This window comes from the organism of the source record quoted next, unplaced genomic scaffold (assembly GCF_019419815.1).
Source record: "Pyrus x bretschneideri cultivar Hongxiangsu unplaced genomic scaffold, Pyrus_bretschneideri_v1 Contig11, whole genome shotgun sequence".
Classification (NCBI taxonomy): domain Eukaryota; kingdom Viridiplantae; phylum Streptophyta; class Magnoliopsida; order Rosales; family Rosaceae; genus Pyrus; species Pyrus x bretschneideri.
This window is the reverse complement of record NW_025999402.1, coordinates 6,991,191-7,018,081: the sequence shown is the minus strand read 5'-3', so window position 1 is coordinate 7,018,081 and position 26,891 is coordinate 6,991,191. Positions and strand designations below refer to the sequence as shown.

The following is a 26,891-nucleotide window of genomic DNA, read 5'->3' as shown; positions in this document are numbered from 1 at the left end:
TTATATTCACAATCACATTGTACAAATTAAACATATTTTCTCTTGGTGGGAAATATGTAAAAACTAAACAATGTCTAAGACTTCATCCGTAAGTCCTCAATCAAGCTTGAGATGGAATAGTCTCCTCTCCCCCTATACTTGAAAAAGAAAAAAGAAAAAAAAAATCCAAGAACTTGTTTAGAAGTACTTTTATAATAACTAAGAAGCACCATATTTTGTGCTTCTTCGAAAAAAATACTTAAAGTTCTTTTGGAACCTAAAATCAATTTTACCAATAACAATTTTAATCTTTTAAAAATATTTCCAAACGAGCCTATCGAAATTTCAGTGCAATTGTTATTTGATGAGAATCAGAATGTCTTTAGCCATGACCCTTTTTGAATTGGATTTTACGCCAAATCCAACAATCACGGTCCAACCAAACCAAACCAACAAAAATCAGCCCAATCGTTTCAGCCCAGAAACATAATCCGGTTCAGGATAATTCCACCCCAGATGGAATATGGTACTCCGAACATCCAAACAGACGGCTCCATACTCCATTGCAGTAAAGCTCGAAAGACCCGTGAAATCCTCACTCCGTTTCGGAGCTCTCGTGCTTCCCTCTCTTCGCTCACAGAGTAATCAAAGGTACCAAACCCTAAATACTTTCATGTAATCTACACATACACAAGCACTGAAATCAAATCATTGAAATTTGCATACTTTCTGTTTGGTTGCCGGGAAAACGTGGGAAAATATGAAAAATGAAGACTTTGTGCAATGTAATTCCAACTGATTGGAACAGAATGCAGGCAAACATTTACTGTAATTGAACTCGACGCCAGTTAATTACTTGAACTAACGTTTTGATTTTTTTTTCCACCCATTTTCCTTCAATTTTAGGCTGCCAAGCAGAAGATTATTAATTTATTAGGTTAATTTTTTTCTGTAATTGTTGTTTTTACACTTGTTGCATTTTGATCACGTAATTTACACGGAGAAATGTGATAAGATGCAGTGCACTAACTAAGCTCAAAACAGTTAGTTATGTGTAATTTATTTACTTTTTCCTAAATTTGTTTTTGGAAATAATCTTTTAGAAACCGAATTGTTCTTAAGTTCAATTTGATCTCAGATGCTATCTTTCGTTCTTTAGCTTGATGCAATAAATGCTTCATTTTGATCTCAGATTTGAGTTTGGATATCATGATGTGGTTATTTTCATCGAATTTTGGATAGAGAAATGATTTCCGTACTCCCCTTAAAACAATTCGAAGGAGTGTGGGGAGGGAAAAAGGGAGTTGCGGAAATCATTTCCCTTGGATAGAACTTTTGAAGTTATTTTGTATATACCAAATTACTTCTACCAGATCTGCCAAACTATTGAACTTAGTGTAATTCACCAAAGAGGGGTTGGGGACGGGGGGATGGTTTTTTATGGTTATGATGAAATGTCATTTTGTAGGGAGGAAATGAGCAACCAAAACCCATCAAGTGGTGATCGGTTAAGGACAAGTTGGACCCCAGCAATGGAGCGTTATTTTATTGATCTTATGTTAGATCAGGTTCATAGGGGCAATAGATTGGGCCATACATTCAACAAACAAGCTTGGAATGACATGTTGATGATGTTTAATGGCAATTTCGGGACTCCATATGATATGAATACCTTGAAAAGTCATTACACTAGTCTGTGGAGGCAATTTAACGACATAAAGAAACTTCTTGATCAGAATGGATTTTCATGGGATAACACTCGGCAAATGGTGATTGCAGATAAATATGCTTGGGATGCCTATGTCAAGGTGCGCTGCTTACTTTATATGTACTTCTGAATTTTGTCCAATTGTGAAAAAATTTAATTAAAATAATGTCCATGCAGGTTCACCCAGATGCTCAGGTCTACAGAAACAAAGCTCTGATGACCTTCAATGATTTGTGTTTGATATATGCACATACGCAAGCAGATGGAAGATACAGCCTTTCAAGTCATGATATAGATTTTGATGACGAAATTCAGGGGATGATTGATGGTGTGTCTCTAAATCCTTTAACGACATACAGGATTGATACATTTTTTCATACGCACTGAAGTTTATTATTATAGTTTTAGTTTGTAATGGTTTTGTAAAGTGCAGTCAGTACTTATGTTTGGCATTTAAGTCGTATCATTTTATTACAGAGAGTAATCATAAATCAGGGTCATACAAAATACCCAAAAGTAAATGCTTTATGAATAATCAGAAGATAGATGGAACTCTATCCTCTCTAGTAGTAACTTTAGTTGAGTTAAAGAAAAAAGCCCTTCCGTCTTAGTATTCCACATTCACAAGCATTATCTGTTATTGATGAGTAAAATTTTCTTTTACTTATTGTACCAAAAAAAAATCTGTTTTCTTGTTCCAATTTTCGACAAGGCCTTTTCTCAGTTATTTGGGGTAAGCTACAAGAATCTTGATCCTACAATCAATTCTCTTCGGGACCATTATTTATTTGCTTATTTATTTTGTTTTTATGGTTTAAAGGTGCTGGAATGATTAGCCCTACCCCTGCAAGTAAAGTGAAAAGAAATGCAGATTGGAAACCAGCCATGGACGAATTTTTTCTGAATCTGATGCTGGACCAACTTGAAAAAGGCAGTAAAATGAATAATACGTTCACAAAACAAGCTTGGAAAGACATGGTCACGTTGTTCAAAAAAAAGTTTGGTTCTCAATATCAAACAAGGTTCTTGAAACAGCTTCATAAGAAACTGTTGAAGTACTATACTGATGTTAGAAGCTTACTTGCCAGAAAAGGATTTTATTGGGACACAAATCGACAAATGATTGTGGCTGATGATGATGTTTGGTGAAATTATATCCAGGTATTGTGCCTTCTATTTAATAGCATCCAGTTGTATACATTTTTACACGTCTTGTTGCTGATGTAGGCACTTCCAGTTGTATGATTTTTTACACTTGTTGCTGATGTAGGCACTTCCAGATGCAGTGTATATAGGAAGAAGCCCTTGCTGAACTATCAGGATTTGAACTCGATATATGCCAGTGAAATCAGCAATGGACTCCTTAATCATTTGGATCAAGGTACAAATTCTGGAGATGAATCTTACAGTGGGGGACTGGAGAGAATTAAGAATTTCGGTTATATAATGGTTTAGTTTCTGTAAAACTTGTAACACTGGTTGTTTAACCGAAAAAGAAAAAAGTAGCAATGTCAGTTTGTCTTTGTATGGAAAAAGTAATAATTGACTCTGATTTTGACCGAATGGAACACACATAAGAGTGTAAACTGTGTTTAAGAAGTAACGTGTTGAAATTGTAAAGAGTGTATATTCGCACATATTACTCAGGAAAAAAAATCATGTTGAAAGCTGTGTTAAATGAATGAATTATTCAACAGTTACGTCTACTAATGGGTTCTATTAATCATGTAGATGAAGAAGAAAGGGAGGGCCAATCCTTTTCTTTTTCTGGTAATGGTCATTTGGCTTCCTTCGAGGATCTTGACAGTGAAGGCCTAGATTTTATGACAGGTGCCTTTCTTTTTCAACACTGAATGTTAGCATAATCTGTGCTGAAACTTATGACGAGTAAAATCTAAAGTTATGATATTTGCAGGGAGTAAAACGAGTAGAAATGCGTCCTTAAACAGCTCGAGCTAGTCTGATGATAGGCACCTCTTGTGTTTCATTAACCAGTACCATTTAGGCTGTACTTTCTTTCCTTAATAGTAAATAATCAGTCCACCATGATGACGTATTTTTGGAGAGCCTTGTTTCCATGCAGACAATTCATCTTGCTATGTGACCTCTTTTTTTTGGTATAATTCTTATCGGTTGAGGATTCCAATTTTCCATCATAAATGTTTCTCTGATTTTTCATGATCATTTTCCATATTCAGGTCTCCTAAATCCATACAATATAACTCTGAATTCAAAATTTTATAGAGTGGGTTTACAACCTGTGAATTGTTTATGCATGTTTGCAATCATCTGTTAAAATGTAATTGCAAGTGCATTTAATTGCAACATTTTGGTGGATAGACGGAGAAGACATTCAGAGCCATGGACATGACATTTTTGCAAGGAAAGATTGGACACCTCCAATGGATCGTTATCTGATTGACCTTCTTCTGGAGCAACTGCAGAAAGCGAACAAGATTGATTACTCTTTGGACGACCAAGCGTGGGTAGATGTGCTTGTGTTATTCAAGGAAAGATTTGGTTTACAATACGACAAAGATCTCTTGAGGAGTCGCTACAAAAGTTTAGAGAAGCAATACCACAATACAAGAGATCTTCTGGATCGGAGAGGGTTTTGGTGGGACGAAACACAGCAAATGGTCACAGCATATGATGATGTTTGGGATGCTTATATTAAGGTGCATAACCTATCTGTTTGAGTCTTAATCATTATTTTCTACAAAGGCTAACATATAGTTTCTGTAGGAATGCCCTGATACGGAAGCGTACAGAACGAAATCCAAGCCAAATTATAATGATTTGTGCTTGATTTATGGAAACTCAAATTTGGGGGAAAGATACAACCAATCAGGTCAAGCCATGGGCTGTAACGGTGATGGTCAGTTTGTGTTTGCTTTTGTCTTTCATTAACCAAGAATTCTTTTAATACATTTTGATGAATCAAAAAAATGAACCTTTTCCTTGTACATGTATTGTTGTTCATTTCAAAACCAGCCAATTGTAATTATAGCTATCACCGGAGAACTGATTGGACACCTCCAATGGACCGATATTTCATTGATCTAATGTTAGAGCAAGTTCGCAACGGAAGTATGGTTAACCAAAAATTCAGTAAACTAGCCTGGACTGATATGGTTTCTAAGTTCAGGGCACAATTTGGTTCCCAGCATGACAAAGATGTCTTGAAAAGTGCTTTGCGGTAGCTTTTGGGAAGTCGTTTTGTGGTGGTAGCTTTTGGAAGTCGTTTTGTGGTGGTAGCTTTTGGAGTAACCCAATTTCTTTGAAGAAAAAGAAGATTGTAAATGATTTGGTCGAACACACACACTCTCTCTCTCTCTCTCTCTCCCCCTCCTCTTAGATTCTATTGATTTGTTTTCTTGCCTATTTCCACTTTTCTCAAATTCTATTGATTTGTTTTCTTGCCTATTTCCACGTTTCTCAAAACATGCGATTGCTACTTTCTCTCTCTTCTTAAATTCTATTGGTTCTTGCCTATTTCCACTTTTCTCATTACGTGCACTTGCTACTCTCTCTCTGCTAGCAAAGCCCTAACATATTTCCACTTTTCTCACTACATGCACTTGCTACTCTCTCCCTCTCCCTCTCTCTCCCTCTCTCTCTCCTCTTAGATTACTACTCTCTCCCTCTCCCTCTCTCTCCCTCTCCCTCTCTCTCTCTTTCTCTCTCCTCTTAGATTACAATCTCTATAAATTTGTTTTCTTGCCCATTCCTACTTTTCTCACTGCATGCACTTGCTACACTCTCTCTCTATCTCTCTCTCTCTCTCTCTCTCTCTCTCCTCTTAGATTACAATCTCTATAAATTTGTTTTCTTGCCCATTCCCACTTTTCTCACTACATGCACTTGCTACTCTCTCTCTGTGCTAGCACAGCCCTAACATTTCCAGATGGTTTCCTTTGTGGGCAAGGAATTCAACCCATTCCTGGTTGGATTTGGAAACCCTTAATCCCTAATTTTCTCTCTCCTTAATCCCTTTTTTAAATTAAACCACGGATTTGGGGAGGGACTTCCATCTTTCATCGTAGATTACAATCTCTATAAATATACATATACAGTCGTTTTCTTGCCCATTTCCACTTTTCTCATTACCTGCACTTGCTACTCTATCTCTAGCCACTTTCTTTCTCTCGTACTCCGGACTCATGGAAGGTTCAAGAAACTCGAGTTCCAGAAAGCAAAAAACGAGGGAGATGCCGAGAAGTCAAGTCGTGCTTGCTCTCCCCGCTCCCAGTGTCCCTTTTCCGCCGCATCTCAGCACCACCACCACCAAAATGGCAGGCAGTAGAGAGAAGCCGAAAAAAGTAGTGCTTGCTCCACCGCCGCTCCACACCACCACCAAAAGGGCAGGCAGGAGAGAGAAACCAAAAGTAGTGATTGATCAATGCGCTCTCAATGCATCTCCATCGCTCCTCCACACCACCGCCACCAAAAGGGCAGGTACGAGAAAGAAGGCGAAAGAAGTAGCACTTGCTCTCTCCCCTCCCATTGCCCCTCCACCGCCGCTCAACATAACGACTGCACCAAAAGTGACTACAGTCTTCAACCCAGACCACCACCCTCAAACCCTGCCGGTCTCGGCCAGAAGAGAACAAGAAGAGGGAGCAGCAGCGCCGGCACTACAAGAACCTGAAAAAAAGAAGCCGAAGTTGAAGGTGGTTGGCGTTCGTTTTTTGGACCTGGATGCCATGAAATCTTCCAGTGATGATGATTATACTCCACCAGTTACTAATGGTCGTAAACGAAAAGAAGTTGAGATCGTTCACGAGATGAAGGTACTGGGGAAAAACCCTATTTCAAAGAGGTGTAAGACGCAAGAAACGACTACAAAAACAAGAAGGAAGATAATAAAAGATCAGAAAAATGATGAAGAACTTGTTCGCGAGAAGATCGTCATTAAGAAAGAAATTGGCTCGTCTTCTTGTGGTGAAAAGGTAAGCAAATCATCGTCGACTTCATCAACGGCGGGTAAAAAGAAGACTAAGACCAAGGGGAAGAAGAAAAAGGAGACGAAGAAGAAGAAGAAGATGACGGAGGTTGTTGATGTTTTGTGGGAAATTCCTGGGGAGATTCCCGACCTGGATTTACTGGAAAGAGAGAAAGATCGGCTTTTGTATAGGTTCTTTGATGGAGTTCCCGAATACTGTGAGGACATACCGCCGGAGGTGAAGGTGACTAGATAACCTAAATTACTTTAATTTTAAAAAGTTTCTTTTTATTCACCTTTTAACAGTAGATGTATGTAGCTGGATCTGCCACGACGATCACAAACTCTTGTAATTAATTAATTTTGGATCCCTTACCTACTTTTTCCACACCTGTTCATATTTTTTAATACTTAATTGGTATCCTACTATTTAATCTTTCATATATACCCCTTCGTATTTAATCTTTCATTAAATAGTAGAATACCAATTAAGTATTAAAAAATAGGGATGGGTGTGGGAAAAGTAGTTAAGGATGTGAAAATTACAACCCTTAATTTTTACAAATTCTGATGAATATTTAAAATTATTTCGTGAGATGCATTCAGGGTTCTTATGGATTTAGGGTTCGTAACCAAGTGAAGGCTTGTAGCTGGTTATGCTATAATGATCATGTATTTAATTGGGTTTTGAATTACATTGTATATGTTCTGAATATTAATTGTTATTATCTTATGAATAATGAGTTTTTTTTTTCTTTTTTTGCAACAATATTATGTCTCAACTTTTGAGTTTAACTTTAATCACGTGATGAGTGCTATAGAAACATGATATCTATTTCCGTTGCATTCAAAAATCCATCCAACTGTTTGGGATGGAAATGAAATTTGATAAAATAGCCAAAATTTTCATGATTTATACTCACAATCACATCGTACAAATTAAACATATTTTCTCTCAGTGAGAAATCTGTAAAAACTAAACAATGTCTAAGACTTCATCTATAAGTCCTCAATAAAGCTTGAGATGGAATAGTCTCCTCTCCCCCTATACTTGAAAAAAAAAAAAATCTAAAAACTCATTTGGAAATGCTTATAACTAAGAAGCATTAAATATGATGTTTCTTCCAAAAAACACTTAAAGTTCATTTGGAACCTAAAATCAATTTTACCAATAACAATTATAGTCATTTAAAAATACTTTCAAACGAGCCTATTGAAATTTCAATACAATTGTCATTTGACGCAAACGAGAATGTCTTTAGCCATGACCCTCTTTTGAATTGGATTTTAGGCCGAATCCAACAATCACGGTCCAACCAAACCAAACCAACAAAAATCAGCCCAATCGTTTCAGCCCAGAAACATAATCCGGTTCAGGATAATTCCACCCAGATCGAATATGATACTCCGAGCATCATAACTGACGGCTCCATACTCGATTGCACTAAAGCTCGAAATACCCGTGAAATCCTCACTCCGTTTCGGAGCTCTCGTGCTTCCCTCTCTTCGCTCACAGAGTAATCAAAGGTACCAAACCCTAAATCCTTTCATGTAATATACACATACACACATGCACGCACTGAAATCAAATCATTGAAATTTGCTTACTGTCTGTTTGGTTGCCGGGAAAACGTGGGAAAATATGAAAAATTAAGACTTTGAGCAATGTAATTCCAACTGTTTGGAACAGAATGCAGGCAAACATTTACTGTAATTGAACTCGAGGCCAGTTAATTACTTGAACTAAAGTTTTGATTTTTTTTTTCCACCCAATTTCCTTCAATTTTAGGCTGCCAAACGCAAGATTATTAATTTATTAGGTTAAATTTTTGCTGTAATTGTTGTTTTTACACTTGTTGCATTTTGATCACGTAATTTACACGGGGAAATGTGATAAGATGCAGTGCACTAACTAAGCTCAAAACAGTTAGTTATGTGTAATTAAATTTACTTTTCCTAAATTTGTTTTTGGAAATAATCTTTCTTTAGAAACCGAATCGTTCTTAAGTTCAATTTTATCTCAGATGCTATCTTTCGTTCTTTAGCTCAATGCATTAAATGCTTCATTTTGATCTCTGATTTGAGTTTGAATATCATGATGTGGTTGTTTTCATCGAATTTTGGATAGAGAAATGATTTCCACACTCCCCTTAAACAATTCAAAGGAGTGCAGGGAGGGAAAAAGGGAGTTGCGGAAATCATTTCCCTTGGAGAGGACTTTTGAAGTTATTTTTTATATAAACAAATTACTTCTACCAGAACTGCTACACTATTGAACTTAGTGTAATTCATCGAAAGAGGGGTTGGGGACGGGGGATGGTTTCTTATGATTATGATGAAATGTCATTTTGTAGGGAGGAAATGAGCAACCAAAACCCGATAAGTGGTGATCGGTTAAGGACAAGTTGGACCCCAGCAATGGAACGTTATTTTATTGATCTTATGTTAGATCAGGTTCATAGGGGCAATAGATTGGGCCATACATTCAACAAACAAGCTTGGAATGACATGTTGATGATGTTTAATGGCAATTTCGGGACTCCATATGATATGAATACCTTGAAAAGTCATTACACTAGTCTGTGGAGGCAATTCAACGACATAAAGAACCTTCTTGATCAGAATGGATTTTCGTGGGATAACACTCGGCAAATGGTGATTGCAGATAAATATACTTGGGATGCTTATGTCAAGGTGCGCTGCTTACTTTATACGTACTTCTGAATTTTGTCCAATTATGAAAAAATTTAATTAAAATAATGTCCATGCAGGTTCACCCAGATGTTCAGGTCTACAGAAACAAGGCTCTGATGACCTTCAATGATTTGTGTTTGATATATGCACATACGCAAGCAGATGGAAGATACAGCCTTTCAAGTCATGATATAGATTTTGATGACGAAATTCAGGGGATGATTGATGGTGTGTCTCTAAATCCTTTAACGACATACAGGATTGGTACATTTTTTCATACGCACTGAAATTTATTATTATACTTTTAGTTTGTAATGGTTTTGTAATGTGCAGTCAGTACTTATGTTTGTCATTTAAGTCGTATCATTTTATTACAGAGAGTAATCATAAATCAGGGTCATACAAAATACCTAAAAGTAAATGCTTTATGAATAATCAGAAGATAGATGGAACTCTATCCTCTCTAGTAGTAACTTTAGTTGAGTTAAAGAAAAAAACCCTTCCGTCTTAGTATTCCACATTCACAAGCATTATCTGTTCGTGATGAGTAAAATTTTCTTTTACTTATTGTACCAAAAAAAATCTTTTTTCTTGTTCCAATTTTCGACAAGGCCTTTTCTCAATTATTTGGGGTAAGCTACAAGAATCTTGATCCTACAATCAATTCTCTTCGGGACCATTTTTTATTTGCTTATTTATTTTGTTTTTATGGTTTAAAGGTGCTGGAGTGATTAGCCCTACCCCTGCTAGTAAAGTGAAAAGAAATGCAGATTGGAAACCAGCCATGGATGAATTTTTTCTGAATCTGATGCTGGACCAACTTGAAAAAGGCAGTAAAATGAGTAATACGTTCACAAAACAAGCTTGGAAAGACATGGTCACGTTATTCAAAAAAAAGTTTGGTTCTCACTATCAAACAAGGTTCTTGAAACAGCTTCATAAGAAACTGTTGAAGTACTATTCTGATGTTAGAAGCATACTTGCCAGAAAAGGATTTTATTGGGACACAAATCGACAAATGATTGTGGCTGATGATGATGTTTGGGGAAATTATATCCAGGTATTGTGCCTTCTATTTAATAGCATCCAGTTGTATACATTGTTACACGTCTTGTTGCTGATGTAGGCACTTCCAGTTGTATGATTTTTTACACTTGTTGCTGATGTAGGCACTTCCAGATGCACGTGTATATAGGAAGAAACCCTTGCTGAACTATCAGGATTTGAACTCGATATATGCCAGTGAAATTAGCAATGGACTCCTTAATCATTTGGATCAAGGTACAAATTCTAGAGATGAATCTTACAGTGGGGGACTGGAGAGAATTAAGAATTTCGGTTATATAATGGTTTAGTTTCTGTAAAACTTGTAACGCTGGTTGTTTAACCGAAAAAGAAAAAAGTAGCAATATCAGTTTGTCTTCGTATGGAAAAAGTAATAATTGACTCTGCTTTTTACCGAATGGAACACACATAAGAGTGTAAACTGTGTTTAAGAAGTAACGTGTTGAAATTGTAAAGAGTGTATATTCGCACATATTACTCAGAAAAAAAAATCATGTTAAAAGCTGTGTTAAATGAATGAATTATTCAACAGTTATGTCTACTAATGGGTTCTATTAATCATGTAGATGAAGAAGAAAGGGAGGGCCAATCCTTTTCTTTTTCTGGTAATGGTCATTTGGCTTCCTTTGAGGATCTTGACAGTGAAGGCCTAGATTTTATGACAGGTGTATTTCTTGTTCAACACTGAATGTTAGAATAATCTGTGCTGAACCTTATGACGAGTAAACTCTAAAGTTATGATATTTGCAGGGAGTAAAACGAGTAGAAACGCGTCCTTAAACAGCTCGAGCTAATCTGATAATAGGCGCCTCTTGTGTTTCATTAACCAGTACCATTTAGGCTGTACTTTCTTTCCTTAATAGTAAATAATCAGTCCACCACGATGACGTATTTTTGGAGAGCCTTGTTTCCATGCAGACAATTCATCTTGCTATGTGACCTCTTTTTTTGGTATAATTCTTATCGGTTGAGGATTCCAATTTTCCATCATAAATGTTTCTCTGATTTTTGATAATCATTTTCCATATTCAGGTCTCCTAAATCCATACCATATAACTCTGAATTCAAAATTGTCTAGAGTGGGTTTACAACCCGTGAATTATTTGTGCATGTTTGCAATCATCTGTTAAAATGTTATTGCAAGTGCATTTAATTGCAACATTTTGGTGGATAGACGGAGAAGACATTCAGAGCCATGGAAATGACATTTTTTCAAGGAAAGATTGGACACCTCCAATGGATCGTTATCTGATTGACCTTCTTCTGGAGCAACTGCAGAAAGCGAACAAGATTGATTACTCTTTGGACGACCAAGCGTGGGTAGATGTGCTTGTGTTATTCAAGGAAAGATTTGGTTTACAATACGACAAAGATCTCTTGAGGAGTCGCTACAAAAGTTTAGAGAAGCAATACCACGATACAAAAGATCTTCTGGATCGGAGAGGGTTTTGGTGGGACGAAACACAGCAAATGGTCACAGCATATGATGATGTTTGGGATGCTTATATTAAGGTGCCTAACCTATCTGTTTGAGTCTTAATCATTATTTTCTACAAAGGCTAACATATAGTTTCTGTAGGAATGCCCTGATACGGAAGCGTACAGAACGAAATCCAAGCCAAATTATAATGATTTGTGCTTGATTTATGGAAACTCAAATTTGGGGGAAAGATACAACCAATCAGGTCAAGCCATGGGCTGTAACGGTGATGGTCAGTTTGTGTTTGCTTTTGTCTTTCATTAACCATGAATTCTTTTAATATATTTTGATGAATCAGAAAAATGAACCTTTTCCTTATACATGTATTGTTGTTCATTTCAAAACCAGCCAATTATAACCATAGCTATCACCGGAGAACTGATTGGACACCTCCAATGGACCGATATTTCATTGATCTAATATTAGAGCAAGTTCGCAACGGAAGTATGGTTAACCAAAAATTCAGTAAACTAGCCTGGACTGATATGGTTTCTAAGTTCAGAGCACAGTTTGGTTCCCAGCATGACAAAGATGTCTTAAAAAGTCGTTTTGTGAATTTGAGGAAACGATTCAATGACATGAAAACTCTACTTGACCAGAGTGGGTTTACTTGGGATGAAATGCAGCAGAGGATAACTGCTGATGGTGATCTTTGGGATGCTCATGTCAAGGTTCGTCTTTGATTGATTTGTTGATTGAAAAGAATTGTAGGTCTATAACAGGCTAGCAGCTTACATGTACTTGTGCAGGTGCGCCCTGATGCACGATCATACCGCAATAGAACCCTACCAAATTTCAATGATTTGTGCTTGATATATGGAAATGAAGACAGTCTTAAAAGGGAGAGTTCATCTATTCACTCTATGGATGCCGAGGATGATGATCCGAGAGTTAATGTTGGTACGTGGCCCCTGCTCTCTCTCCATAAAACTGGTTTTACATTCAATGAAAACCTTGGGCCTGGATGATTGTGTCATTCAGTAAAAATTTGGACGTTGTCGTGACAGATTTTCTGAAAAATCAGTTTCTCATCTTGATGCAAGAGTATGTCAGAATTTTCTCAATAGCAACCATTTTGCAGGGGATGAAACTCAGCAGACAATATTCGCAGAAGTTGACAATGTCTGGGACGCTTATGTGAAGGTACATGTTTTTCTCGCTAACTGCTGCCCAGGACAAAAGGAGTTTCCCTGTTCTAAATTTCTAGTACTAATTACACCCTCCTCAACATTTCATGGAGGAACAGTATGATGCATTGCATGCGCATGTTTTGTATGTGCGAGTGTTTTGAGTGTTGAATGATTCATGAGTAGCTTCGGGCTCAGGAGAGACCTACCCTATTTGGTGACGTTATTAACGTGTCTATCTTTCATGTCAATGTTTTATTTTTTCAGGATCACCCATATCAACCTGCATATGGAAATAGCATCTTGGACTACAATGATTCGACTATGATAAATGGCAATGGAGTCGCTGATGGAAGATCAAGTTATTTGAGTACGGAAATGGGGAAGACGGGATTTGATATGACCTTTGGTGGCTTGCAATCCCGAACCATGGAATATGAAACATCGATTCAGCGAAAGAAGCGAAAGCCAACAGCTTCATCTACCTCAGCTAGTAAGAGAGTTCAAAGAACCATCAAGGAGGAGGTGCAAGAAACCTTAGATGAGAAACCACAGAGAGTAAACGGGTTTGTCGGCAATGAAGAGGACAAAGACTGCTGCTCGATAGAACGCATTGTTGATGCACTTGAAACGGTACCTGACATGAATGATGAGCTCTTCTTGGAAGCTTCTCAGATTCTAGAAGACGAGAGGAAGGCGAAGATGTTTGTGGCTATGGATGTAACAGCCCGACAGAAATGGTTATTCAGAAAACTCCGCCGGTAGATCACAGGAACTCATGCCTTGTGTTTTTTGTTCGTGTAAATTAGACACAGATGAGCTTGTGTATATTCAATTTGGTAGCCTTGTTTCTCTCTCTCTCTCTCTCTCTCTCTCTCTCCACAATCCATTTGCCACCTATCAAATGATCAAAATTACCCGTATCAAATAGAAAGAAAGTTACTGTTTCACCCAAAAATTGTTACTGTTTGTTCCTCTCTGAATCTTTTCCATTAAATTATTATTTTTTGAGTGAGTATTTCTTGGTTCATCTCCTGCTCAAAATTCTTTGTTTTTGATTTATCGATTTTTGTATTTATGATTAGAACCATTTATATTATAAATCATTCTATAAACAATGTCTGCTAAAAATCAATTTAAAAACTAAAGTTGTTCAGTTATCAAATTGTATAAGGATAGATGGATAGAAATGGTAAAAATTTTACTACTCGTCTATCTATTGACTTTAATTTCAATTCATTTTTTAAAGATGATATTTACATAGTTTTATAATATGAACTGTTCGAATTAAACTATAAAATTCTATGAATCAGACACAAAGTATTTTGAGTAGGGAAAGGGATCGGATCCCTTCTATCAAGTCCACAAATCTGAACTCTTGAAATTTGATCCAACAGCTAAAAACAGGAGTCATTATAAAAATTATAATAATTTTAACTGTTAGATCAAATTTCAAAGATCTGAATTGGTGAAAGAGATCCGGGAAAACCCTTTCCTTTGAGCAGAAACTCAAACCCAAAATTGCTAATAATTCTATTCAATTCAGTGAACTGCGTGTGACCAAGGCAGATGGACAAAAGTCGGATCCGAATTCTGAAATCACAGAGACAAACACTCACTCTCTCTGAAAACTTGACAGAAAGATTGGAGCTTTTTGCTTGCTAAATGGCATGGCCATCTCTCTCTCCTCCTCTTTCAAAACCTGCATTCTCTCACTCTCTCTCCTCTCCTTCTTCCTCTTCTTCCTCCTCACAACCCCAACTCCCAATTCCCCAAACTACCCTTACCCATCTCCCATAACCCTCCACAGGTCCCTCATCGCCACCGCAGCAAAAACCCCACCTTGCTCCTCCGCCGCCGTAACCCACTCCGATGGCCTCTTCAACTACCTCTACCTCCACTTCTGCCTCTTCCGCCAAAACCCATTTCTTTCTCTCTCCTCCCTCTCTCTCATCCTCCTCCTCCTCTTCTACATCCTCATCAAAACAGCCCAGGATCACTTCTCTCTCGTCACCACCAAGCTCGTTTTTGCCCTCGATTTGACCCCCAGCATGGCCGCCGTCACCCTCCTCGCGCTCGGAAACGGCGCCCCTGACGTCTTTGCCTCGGTCGCGGCGGTCCGGACGGGGCAGTACCGAACCGGGTTCGGCGCGATTCTGTCCGCCGGCACTTTCGTGTCGGCGTTCGTGGTGGGGTTTGTGGCGATTTACGCCGCGCCCTTTCCGCTCAAGCCGGCGCCGTTTGTGAGGGACGTGATGTTTTATCTGACGGCGGCGCTGTTCTTGTTCTATGTGTATCTGAGCGCCGAGATTTATCTGTGGCAAGCGGTCGGGTTTGTTGGGTTTTACTTATTTTTTGTTGGGTTGGTGTTTTGGATGGATTTGGGAATGGGAGGAGGAGGAAAGGAGAGCAGAGTTGAGGCGGGCTCGGTCGGAGACATTGAAATTCAGAGGGGTTTGGTTGCACCAGATTCCAGGATCGGACATGTTTTGGAGAGTTCAGAGGATCGGAAGGGGAGTTTCGGAGTTGGGAGAGCTCTTGGAATGGTATGTTTTCGGATAAATTTGCGTTCTTTTTTGTGCTTGTTCTGCTAAACTTTGGGTACATTGTGTGTTGTATGCAATTTATCTGTTTCTATGTTTGGTTTTCATTCAATGCAATGCTCTGATGGATAGTTGTTACACTTCTAGTATTAGTGGCAATGGTTGTTAAAGGTTTCGAGAATTAGATAAAACACTCCGCTTGTTGATTGGTTAGTAATGTAATGCTCTGAGAAAATTTACTTGATGGAGGAATATAGGTTGTGTTGAATGAAATCAATGCAGCTTGTTAATTAGCTACACAGTTTGAATTTCTATGTGCTAGTTATGGTTTCCTTCTTGAGTATTTCTCACATTGGAACAAACAGTTTCGGTAGCTGAATGTAGGTGAAAGTTTCGAACTTCTTATGGATTCACTTTGTAGAAGCATATAATAATTGGGAAACGAAATGATAATTTGGATTGTATAGGCGTGCCATTTAATTTAGTTCTGAATTTACTAGGAATCATTTTTTTTTCGGTATGCTTCATCTCGAGGTCTATAGGATTTAATGAACCTTTGATATAGTCGATGATAAATCCGATCTCATAGCCCTGGTCAGATGTAGCTTCTCCTTGTCTTAGTAGAGGAATATGGCTAAGTTGTAGGTGTGCCTAAAATCCTTGAGATTAAAAATTTGGGCATGTGAAATGGATGACATTGGTGAGAAGTGGAGATCTTCGAGAGTTGGATATCACGTGTGTGTGTGTGTGTATATATATATATATATATATATATCAACGTCAATGCACATAAGTAGAAAAGCTTATTCTTTGAGCGAGGATAACTTGGACAAGAGAATTCTTGACGTGTGATATTAATTGTAGAAGCATGCGCATGGAGTTTCACTGTGTCTTGGCATAAGCTGCATATTTCCTTATGAAATCTCTTTTAAATCCTGAACTGGGAAAAACCCAAAAAGCATGTAATTTATATTCTGAATTTCTGATAGAGCTCGCTTTTCCTGTGTACAATTTTGTCGGCTAACTTTCTTCTTTGGAAATTTGCACTAGTTAACTCTCTTTATTTCTTATACAGATCTCGAGAGCATGGGAGATTCCCGTCTCATTTCTTTTGAAGCTCACAATTCCCCAAGCTTCACCTTCCGAATGGAGCAGATTCTACATGTCAGCCAATATTGCTCTTTGCCCTCTCGCGCTGCTATATGCTTGCAACTCATTCATGCCATTTAATCACCCCGTTGTCTTTCTCCTTTCAAACACCCATTTGCCCCTATGGCTTGTAATCCTCTTGGCAAGCTCCTCCCTCGCACTTCTTCATTATGCAGTAGAAAAAGAGCCCCCCAAAACCGAGCAACTGCCTGTATTGCTTATAGCATTTGTTATGAGTGTCTTTTGGATATCCACGACTGCTGGTGAATTGCTGAACTGCCTCGCTGCACTCGGAACACTTCTAGAGTTGCCGCCTGCTCTTCTTGGGCTCACAGTTCTTGCATGGGGAAATTCAGTTGGGGATCTTGTTGCTGATGTTGCAGTTGCCAAGGCTGGCCACCCTGCAATGGCCATGGCTGGATGTTTTGCTGGGCCAATGTTTAACATGCTCATTGGACTTGGAACTGCCTTGGTTATACAGACATATGATGTCTATCCCGAGGCATACGAGCTTCAGTTCCATGTGGGTATAGTGATTGCATTTGTTTTCTTGCTTCTGAGCCTGATGGGGTCTCTATTGGTCATTACATGGTGCAGATTTCGGGTGCCTAGGTTCTGGGGATTCTGTCTTGTTGGTCTCTATGTTGTTTTTATGGCAGTTAGTTTGGTAATCGCCAAATTTACAGGGTGATTCCAAGTTCATTTATATTGGATCCTCCATTGGAAAAATACAACAAACCAGGGAAGATATGGAGCTACCACGTGTAATCTCGAGCTTGATCATGCTAACTCTGACCTGGATGGATTGTGTATATCATACGAGCATCATTCATCGAAAAATTTCGTAAAGAAGTCGTGGATCAAAAGGTACACTGCATTTTGAAGGATCAACAACCCTTTTTCGAGTCTTTCCTGCCTGGATGAAAGCGATCTGCAGCTTATAGGTTCAATTGGTTTTTTGTTTCGACATTTGATAGATGAAATTTTTTCAGACTGCTAGAAGTGTTATGGCATAAAAGGCTTTGGGTAGTGCCGGAATTATGGCTCTTGTACCACTTGTAACATTACTAAATGTGGCAATGGCAATTTACACTCTAAACCAATTGTGTTTGCAAACTGCACAAAGTTGTCTATACGTGTTCATGAACCATCTCAATGCTAAATTCTCTGTTGCAGCCAAGACATAGTTACGCTAATGTCACTCGTCTAATATAATAGATGTTTGACATGTGGTGAATCAATGACGAGAGATTGAGAGAGCATATCTCCAGTTCCGTCATCAATGGGGAAAATATCAAAACAAGCATTTGCGTGAACTATGATTTTTACAACAAAAGTTAAAATGTCCTTGGGTTTGAATTCCCTTGCAAATCAAATTATGTGGGACCAAATGATTAGAATTAAATAAAGGTAACTTTAACAAAAAAATTTCGGTACTATTCACTTTAACGAAAAACTATATTTTTACACTAAAAAATCAATCAAAATACTATTCACTTTACCCTTGATTTTGTCATAATCGTTAAAACTCAAAATTTTCAAATCATTTTCATTAGTTTTCCTTTAAAAAATTGAATGACAGTACAAGATTCACATTAACGTAGGAATGAGATTGAAAGACTTTTATTCAGGTGTGTGTTTGTACTACAAAAATCAAATTGAACAATAATAGAATACGAGAGAAAGCCAAATTTGTCAACTTCTTTCCTATCGTTCCAAAATTGTTAAATAAGGAAGAGAATCCTCACCTAAACTCAGGATGGGGATCATCCTGATCAGCTCATCTGACCGTTGAAATTTAATCTAACGGTTGTAATTATTATAACTTTTAGAATATTCTCCTGTTTGGAGCCGTTGAATTAAATTTGAACGGCCCAGATGGGCTATTCAGGAGGATCCTCTTCTGTTAAATAACATCCCAATTTAATTATTTCCAACTTCCTATAGTAAGGTCGGGATTTTCTCAGGATCCCTTCCATCTAGATCCTTCAATTCTATGCGTTCTTCGATGAGTACTTGTTCCGGTTGCCAACCCACCACATCCAAACCATCGTCTTCCGGTCTCTAGCTGCCCTAAACTAGCACAAAGTCCACCCATATAGAAAGAGAAGAGAGTCGGAAAAGAGAGAATGAGAAGGGGGAAGAAGATGCACATGAAAAAGCCAAATAAAGATGATTAATTCATGACCGTTTGATGTTCGGTTGAAAGAATACGATTGAAAAATCCGAAGAATCTGAATGGAAGGGATCCGTATATTATTCTTTTGAATTAAATATTTCGTAAAAAAACCTCAGGTAAACAAAAATTAAGAAGCCATAGATCTGGTCACAATCAGAGACTCCCGAAAAAGTAGACCGATCCCCTCCACGTATCCATCGGGCACCAAAAGACCAATTGGCCCTAACAGTAAAATGTCAACTTCCACCGAGGGCAAAACCGTCAAATGAAAAAACAAACTCGCATAAAAGTCCAGTATTCTGACAAATGTTAAGTCAGAATCCAACACTTCCTCGCAGCTTTTGTTCTTCCTTTTTTAGGTTTGTGTTCTGAAACATCGTCCACCATTACCAAAAAAAACTATAAAAAAATAATCATATGCCCAAGAATCTTCCACAAATCCTAGGAATTTCTCCGTACGATTAATTTCCCAGGACAGGAAAAAAAAAAAAAATTAATAAAAAAGTTTCAGACTTTCTCTCTCATTGCCCAGATGGATGTTTTCGAGTCTCTTTTTTCTGAAGGAATTTTCGTTTTTTTTTTTTCAGGTGCTCGATAATTTCCAATCCTCTGCAGAAGCAGCGCCCACCGCCTGTTTGATAAAAGGTACCGGAGAAACGCGCACGGCTACCACACACGGTTTTCTGGGTTTGCTCTGCGTTGTGTATATGTGTGTGAGCTTGTGTGTGGTGGGTTGGTCTTAGATTGCCAAATGGGCGATCTTTGTTCCCTCCCCATGTAACATTTTTGTTTTCTGGATGTGGGTTTTGAATTTTCTGCATTTTTGTTGTTGTTATATATCAGAGATCGAATTTTGGTTTTTGTAAACGGTGGGATTCTGTTTTGCATGATTGTTGTTGGTGGAAACTGTTTTTGCCTGATTGCGTGATCATATCTCGAGCGTTTCGACCTCGAATTATAGTTTCCATGGCATTTTATTCTCATTTTTCTGGGTTTTTTTTTCTCTCTTTTTTCTCTTGAACTTATTGTTATTTAATCTGGGGCTGGTACCGTGGTAGAAAACTCTCATTTTTCTACAGATCACAGTATCAAATTAGGTGGATCCTATTTCGAGTAGTAACGAGATGGCGGGATGCGAATCTCGTTGATTTTCTGTAGATGTTTGGTTGCAAGATTGCATTTAGAGACCCCTTCATGCAGTGAATTGATGAATTTTTCTGTTTCTGCTGGAAGGCTAGGCCTGCTTAGTCTGAAAAATGAGGAGATTCGAATGAATGAATATTCTTTGATCCTTGATTGTCTAAAGAGGGAAAACAAAGAACGAGAGGACAAACTGTTTAGATTTATCTGCAACGTAATACAAGATGGATCGGTTGGAATTAATCATTCATTGTGTGTGAAAGGGAGATCTTTTCGTATGTGAGGAGTATATAGTAAGTAACTAGTAGGTTTCTGAAGCAGACACCTTTTCCGTCCTTTGTTTCAATCAGGGCCGATTTGCAAAGTTCAACCAGGATGGATCCGCAAGGGCATCACCAACCCCAATCTATGGGGATGGTAGGTAGTGGAGCTCAGTTGACATACAGTTCTAACCCGTATCAGCATAATCAAATGGTCGGGAGCCCAAATCCGGGGTCAGTTGCCGCAACAGTGGGAGCTATGCAATCCGCTAGTCAATCACCTGGAGCTCAGCTTGCGCAGCACCAGCTTGCTTATCAGCATATCCACCAGCAGCAGCAGCAACAACTTCAGCAGCAGCTGCAAACTTTCTGGACAAATCAGTATCAAGAAATCGACAAGGTGACAGATTTCAAGAACCATAGCCTTCCCCTAGCAAGGATCAAGAAGATTATGAAGGCCGATGAGGATGTGAGAATGATATCAGCCGAGGCACCTGTGATATTTGCCAGGGCATGTGAAATGTTCATATTGGAATTGACATTGCGGTCGTGGAATCACACGGAAGAGAATAAGCGGAGGACACTCCAGAAGAATGACATTGCAGCTGCAATCACAAGGACAGATATCTTTGATTTCTTGGTAGACATTGTGCCAAGAGAGGATCTGAAAGATGAAGTCCTTGCATCGATTCCTAGGGGTACAGTGTCTGTTGGGGGGCCTGATGATGCACTTCCATACTGCTATATGCCGCCTCAGCACGCACCTCAGGTGGGGGATCCCGGGATGATTATGGGTAAGCCTATGATGGATCCGTCTATGTATGCCCAACAGTCTCACCCCTACATGACCCAGCCAATGTGGCAGCAGGCACCGGACCAGCAGCAGTCGCCATCAGATCATTAGCGGGCGCAACATGGAAGCGGAAGAATAGTAAGTTCCCTTGTTTTGTTCTCCAGGCTTGTGACTGAAAGCTGAGAAAAAGCAAAGTGGTGAAGTTTGATGTGTTCAAACTTTGGGAGTCTCTGTAATTATAATGCAATTTCTTATCTTTTATGCTTAACATCTAGCATCTGTCTCGTATACTCTTCGCTGTAAAACAATATCGTCGACGATGATGAAGGTTGCGAACTGATTTTTGTCGACTCTTTTATAGCAAAAGAAGAATTATTATGACTTAGCTTATATGCCGTTTTCGACAATTTAGCTAGTATTTGGTGATGATCATCGTACCTTTCTTGTGATGTAATAAGATCCTGCAGGGTGCAATGGAGCTTTTGATGTCATTTGTTGACTGTTTTTTGCATAAATTTGTATTCCCTTTTGCAAAAATCTGTTTCAATTGATTCATTTGCAGCTCACATAAAGATAGTCCTCATGGTTTCATACCCCCTCCTTCCCGTGCGGAGAGAGAGAGAGAAACAGAGGGGGTATTCATCTCAACCATCCACTTGCCAACTTTGACGAGGATTTGGTACACTGTTGGGCCTAAAAGGGTACCTCGAATTTCTCTATTAAACCGGTCAAACTACTTTACTTGCTGCACAACTTTAGTCCGAATCACTTGAAACACGTAATAAACCGAATTTGAAAATCCGAACATTTGGCGATAGATTAAAATAATCTTGATGTTAATATGTGTTACTCAAAATGAGTACCAACTAGTAATTCATTGAAAATTCACCAAACAAAATATTCCACCGAGGAAGAAAATAGAATAGAAGACAAAAATGATGGATTATTGTCTGTCATCAGCTAGCACAATTCCTTCTTGTGCCTGCGAAGAGACCACCTGCTTTTCGATTCTTCATGATTCCCAACCGTCGTAGGTTGTTTTTCCAACTTCCTAATTACATATAAAATTCAAATAATAATTGTTAATACTTTTACCACAACGAAGTTTTATGAATTTTACTACCAATGCATACTTTCTTTAATTTGAAACTCGCGTTCGGCCGTTGTGCCAACAACTTTATCAATTGTTATACCTATCTGCTGAAGACCTATCTACTTATATACTTTATCAACGACTTTAAAAAAGCCCAAACAAATTTACAAAAAAGTCCAAAAACAATATACACACAGTACAGTAAAAAAAGGTGGGGCTTATTCGATTGCTTCTCAAATTGCTGATATTGTAGAGCGTAGGAAAAATAAGGAGGATAACAAAGTTAAGAACCAGAAACTTTCGGAGTATGCTCAGGAGTGGCGAAGGATCCGTGAGATCCTTGAAGAGGTAGATGCTGGAAAGAAGAAAGGTAACAACTTTAATCTCTTGCTTCTCCTCTGCCTTTTTTCCTTTTCTTTCCGTCTCTTTCTGCTTGCGTAGACGATTCTTGGAAATTTTTGGCACAAAGCTATATGAACTATTGCTGTGATGAGGCTTTCATTTGTGCTTTGTTAAATTCAAAGATTGTGAGAAGAAATTAAGAACGAAGATTGGGCAAACTGTTCAAATCTTGAAATTTGTTTCATCTTTAATCAAACATGAAAGTCATCTTTAAACAAGGCAATTTTAGTAAACTAATTAATTTGAATTCAAATGAATTAGTAAATAATTTATATGAAACGAAAATCATTCTTACTTTAGTACCAGTTAGTTTAATAAATAACTTTAACATGAATCTAATTATTATTCTTACTCATGAATCTAATTATACTTCTTACTCAATCTGATTGCTCTTCAATCTAATTCCTCATCGATTCAATTTTCTCAAGTAAACTAATCATTAGTTGTTTAGTGAATAGTATCGCGAACTTTTTGTTAAAACTCTCAATAAAATAAGCAACACCAACTGCATTAATAATAGCCTCAACAGTAAGCAATCTGTTTACTGTAAGTTAACTTTTATTGACCAAGAAATATATAAATGGGACAGAAAATTTAAGGGAAGTTTTAACGAAGAACTCATGGTACTGTTCATTTTAACGAAAAACTACATTTTTGCACTAAAAAATCAATCATGGTACTATTCACTTTACCCTTTATTTTATCTTTATCATTAAAACTCAAAGTTTTCAAAACATTTTCATTAATTTTTCTAATTTCAAAACTTTGGAATTCGAGTATTCTAAACTCTTGGGTCCAAGTATTCTAAACCTTATGATAGGACCGAGATCTATAACATAACCTCAGCTTTTCCCAACGCTGCCATTGGGTGATCATGTTTTTCTGGAATGCTGGAAATATGGTAGTGCTGGGAAAAGCTGAGATTATATTATATGGTCATCCAATGGGCCAATTGTTTCATACCCACAACAGGCCCATATTCTATAAGCCCAATAATCCACTCTCAAAATCTATTTTCTTTGTTTTTTTTTTTTCCCTTCATGAAAACATAATCAATTTACAAAGGAAAAATCTGAGAAAATACACAGGGAGCGCGAGAGCTAGAGAGAGAGAGTGAGATGGGGGGAGAGGTCTCAGAGAGCTGCGTGGATAGTCTACTGACAGAGATAGTCTCTATGTACTACAATCGGTTATACGCCAACAAGCCCGAGCTCGCCGCCACTGGGATCGACGCTATTGGCTACCAGGTCGGCCACCAGCTCTCCGAGCGGTACACCTTCCCGCACTCCATCCCAACCACCCTGCCCTCTCTAATTGTTCCCTTTATTTCATTGCGATTGAATTGGATTTGTTTGATCTCACAGGTTGTGAGTTTTCAGATCTCAAATGCATATTTTCAAAGTGTTTGATTTCGAAATTTGTTCTCTGTTTTTTTTTTTTTTTTTTTTTTTTTTTTTCCCACCGTTTGTAATGATATGGTAGTGTGTTTGGTTGCTGAGAAAATGTGGGATAGTAATTTGAAGTGTTTGATCTCGATTTTTTTTTTCGTTTGTAATGATTTGGTTACTGAGAAAATGTGGGAAAGTAAAGCATGTGTATGTGGCATTGAATCTTATGCTATTTTAGGTCTACTTATAATTTAAAGTTGACAAAATAATGTTCATTGTAAATTGTAGGGATAGGAGTGTGATTATGGTTAAATTTTACTTGTTAGGTACACGATGGAGCGGCCTCGGTTTGCTGGTCATCTGCATGCAATTAAGTTCATCTGCAAGGACTTTTAGTCTGAGCTCTTCAAGAAGCAGATTGACAATTTAAAGACCAATCATAGGGTAGTTTGTTTAGAATTGAGTCAATCGACTAATACTGAATTGGGGTTCTTTGTCGATGTGTGAATTTGATAAGACTAAGATGATTTTTTGTTTGTGTGGTAGGGTACTTTTGTATTGTAAGATAATCGATTTCGTTGGGTTTCACGCATGTCGCTCGGCCCTTCCGAAAATGGAGAATTGCCTCAAGAAAATGCTGAGGCGGCCGAAAACAAGGCAGCAGAAGAACCAAACATGCATCTCCATTTGTCATGTGGAGTCATAAAGGGTGCTCTTCATAACTTGGGGATTGCTTGTGCTGTTTCTGCCGACACGTCCCACCTTCCTGCGTGTAAGTAGTTCTCTGTTTAGTGCTTTAGAATTACGAGTACATTTTCTGTGCCAATGCTGTATATGACATTGTTTTTAACAAATATAAGCTCCTTAACATGTAAAGTTAGAGAATTTGGTATACTTGCGATAATTCATTATTTTTGGAGTCAATCATTCTATAGAATATATACCCTCCACAATTCACTTATACGTTAAGCATCACTTTGCAGTGTTATCTGCCTATATCCTCTTCGTAATCTTACCAAAAGTGAGTTACGTTATTTTGGGCTAATAAATAACTGTCCGTCTGTAGGATGTATCCCACTAGTCATGAGATGATTCTCACCTATGCTGGTTGCCTTAACGTTTTTCGGCTTATTTTAGGTGGTTCATGTTTAATTAGAGCAGTATATTACTTTCAAGCGTAGTAAACGGTAAGAGGACAATTCTTGGGAGTTTTTGTTGTCCAGCCATGCTTAGAATTCCATATTTCCTGGATAAATGTGACGAAGTCAATCATGATCTGCCCGGATAGTATCACCTTCGAACGCTGTATTTTCTTCTCGTGGGCTCAGGTATCTGTTTCCTAGAATGAATACTTGGTGTACTACATATCACTTGGAATATAAATGGCGTCAGTTGATCCAATAGCTCGTTATGCGAACTTGTTTTATCCCATACAGCATCAAAAGCCTCAGCCACTTTTTGATTTAAATTTTTTATAAATTAAACGGCAAAGGGTTGTGCTCTTGCTCCTTCATTGCAATTTGACATCGATAAGAATCTGTTTATTTTCTTACATGAGTATCTGTGTTTATTTTCTTACGTGCGTATCTGTCTCCTTATTATTTCAAGCACTGAAATACTGAATCTGACATGATCTCACAACTTTCTCGACAAATATTCCTTTCATCCTCGTTATCTCGTTTACATACTGTTGCCATCATCCATAAAAGAACTGTAGTTGGCAAGTTGGCTTGAGATCTAAAAGGTTATCTCTGCTTGGTTTGCCGGCATCCTTGTTGCAATAGTGATTGATTCTTTTTGCTGAAATTGTTGAACAGGTTCATTCGTGGTTCGTATAAAAGCCCCGATGGACGCTCCTACAAGGAACTTTCAGAAAAAAAGTTGGGGTTTGCTTCATCGGCCTATTGAGATTTGTAATCTTTCTCGTTTTCTCTTGTGTACAAGAATTTTTACTTCGATTTCAGAATTTAGTTGTAACCTTCAAACTGAGAAGATTCATCTCGGAGAAATCACAAGATTGTACTTACCGGTGTTGTGAGGGTGAGGAGAATGTTGAGAAACATAAATTGTATTTATCCTGAACTACTAATATTGGACGTTGAGCCCACAATATTTACCTGTACCTTGTTACTAATCAGCCGATATATCAACCGTGACACCTATTTTCATTGTTAAACTACTTGACAACACGAAAAGTTGTTGTTCAACTATTTGACACCAACAAACTTAAAACCATCTAATTTGAAGATCAACTAACACTATACCCGTTAATGATGCGGTGCAAGGTTTTAAAATGCGCTAGTCAGGTGGCTTGTTAAGATAATTTTTTAAATAAACTTATTATGTAACGTATAAATAAGTGTGTTTATATTTAGAAAAAAAAAATTATACTGGTAAAAAATTGAAAAAAAAATAAAACGGAAATAAAAAATACAAATAAAAATTTTCATAAAAAATAAAAGTTAGAAGATGATTGGGTAAGGAGAAAAGGAAAATTTAAAGGAATATAAAAACGAGAAGATGATGGGGCTAAGAAGTTGTAATCGTTAGATCAAATTTCAACGGTTCGGATCATTTGATCTTTGGGCTCCTTTTTGTTAGATTCGAAGAGGATCTGTACTCAGGGATAAGATGGTGGGATGAGGATCTTTTTCGGATCCTCTTTGTGAGGATTCTATGGATTCTTAAATCGTGTCTGCTTATCGTACATTGTACGGTTATAAATCATTTTAAATACTTTTATTTAAAATTAAATATGAATAGTACTTGATAAAAACTAATCGCACGATATACGATGAACGAACAAGATTTGAGGATTTTTAGGATCCTCATTCGAAGAGAGAGAGGATTCTCGCCGGATCCTCCAATCACATCCGTTCATTATACATCGTGTAATCAGTTTTTGTTAGATATTGTTTATATTTAATTTTAAATAAAAAATTTTAT

At 37.8% G+C, this 26,891-nt stretch overlaps 5 protein-coding genes and 1 pseudogene across 8 annotated transcripts; all 6 read left to right on the top strand.

Annotated features, from left to right (window-relative positions):
- The first annotated feature begins 527 nt into the window (after positions 1 to 527).
- On the top strand, positions 528 to 2,842 carry LOC125473741 (L10-interacting MYB domain-containing protein-like). The gene is made up of 4 exons (XM_048576988.1): positions 528 to 630; positions 1,448 to 1,787; positions 1,865 to 2,015; positions 2,508 to 2,842. The coding sequence occupies exons 2-4, from the start codon at positions 1,455 to 1,457 to the stop codon at positions 2,834 to 2,836; spliced, it is 813 nt and encodes a 270-aa protein (XP_048432945.1). The 5' UTR covers positions 528 to 630; positions 1,448 to 1,454; the 3' UTR covers positions 2,837 to 2,842.
- Positions 2,843 to 2,978: 136 nt separating this feature from the next.
- LOC125473737 (L10-interacting MYB domain-containing protein-like) lies at positions 2,979 to 4,865 on the top strand. The gene is made up of 4 exons (XM_048576979.1): positions 2,979 to 3,068; positions 3,419 to 3,517; positions 4,028 to 4,365; positions 4,433 to 4,865. Exons 2-4 carry the CDS (start codon positions 3,511 to 3,513, stop codon positions 4,595 to 4,597), a joined length of 510 nt encoding a protein of 169 aa, XP_048432936.1. The 5' UTR covers positions 2,979 to 3,068; positions 3,419 to 3,510; the 3' UTR covers positions 4,598 to 4,865.
- Positions 4,866 to 8,002: 3,137 nt separating this feature from the next.
- LOC125473735 lies at positions 8,003 to 13,852 on the top strand. 3 transcript variants are annotated; one of them, XM_048576963.1, is made up of 13 exons: positions 8,077 to 8,159; positions 8,273 to 8,342; positions 8,987 to 9,326; positions 9,404 to 9,554; positions 10,046 to 10,386; positions 10,496 to 10,607; positions 10,958 to 11,056; positions 11,566 to 11,903; positions 11,971 to 12,103; positions 12,220 to 12,542; positions 12,621 to 12,771; positions 12,953 to 13,014; positions 13,266 to 13,852. In XM_048576963.1, the coding sequence occupies exons 3-13, from the start codon at positions 8,994 to 8,996 to the stop codon at positions 13,761 to 13,763; spliced, it is 2,541 nt and encodes an 846-aa protein (XP_048432920.1). In that variant the 5' UTR covers positions 8,077 to 8,159; positions 8,273 to 8,342; positions 8,987 to 8,993; the 3' UTR covers positions 13,764 to 13,852. The 3 variants fall into 3 exon arrangements, with proteins under 3 accessions (XP_048432916.1, XP_048432929.1, XP_048432920.1); XM_048576959.1 differs by lacking the exon at positions 8,273 to 8,342 and having other exon boundaries at positions 8,003 to 8,159; XM_048576972.1 differs by lacking the exons at positions 8,273 to 8,342; positions 10,958 to 11,056 and having other exon boundaries at positions 8,003 to 8,159.
- Positions 13,853 to 14,668: 816 nt separating this feature from the next.
- Positions 14,669 to 17,806, top strand: LOC103941504 (cation/calcium exchanger 5-like). The gene is made up of 2 exons (XM_048576956.1): positions 14,669 to 15,544; positions 16,617 to 17,806. Exons 1-2 carry the CDS (start codon positions 14,669 to 14,671, stop codon positions 17,379 to 17,381), a joined length of 1,641 nt encoding a protein of 546 aa, XP_048432913.1. The 3' UTR covers positions 17,382 to 17,806.
- Positions 17,807 to 19,170: 1,364 nt separating this feature from the next.
- LOC125467845 (nuclear transcription factor Y subunit C-3-like) lies at positions 19,171 to 21,452 on the top strand. 2 transcript variants are annotated; one of them, XM_048576947.1, is made up of 3 exons: positions 19,171 to 19,228; positions 19,457 to 19,514; positions 20,360 to 21,452. In XM_048576947.1, exon 3 carries the CDS (start codon positions 20,385 to 20,387, stop codon positions 21,171 to 21,173), a length of 789 nt encoding a protein of 262 aa, XP_048432904.1. In that variant the 5' UTR covers positions 19,171 to 19,228; positions 19,457 to 19,514; positions 20,360 to 20,384; the 3' UTR covers positions 21,174 to 21,452. The 2 variants fall into 2 exon arrangements, with proteins under 2 accessions (XP_048432904.1, XP_048432908.1); XM_048576951.1 differs by lacking the exon at positions 19,171 to 19,228 and having other exon boundaries at positions 19,302 to 19,514.
- Positions 21,453 to 23,675: 2,223 nt separating this feature from the next.
- On the top strand, positions 23,676 to 26,055 carry LOC125473728 (annotated as a pseudogene).
- Positions 26,056 to 26,891: the final 836 nt, after the last annotated feature.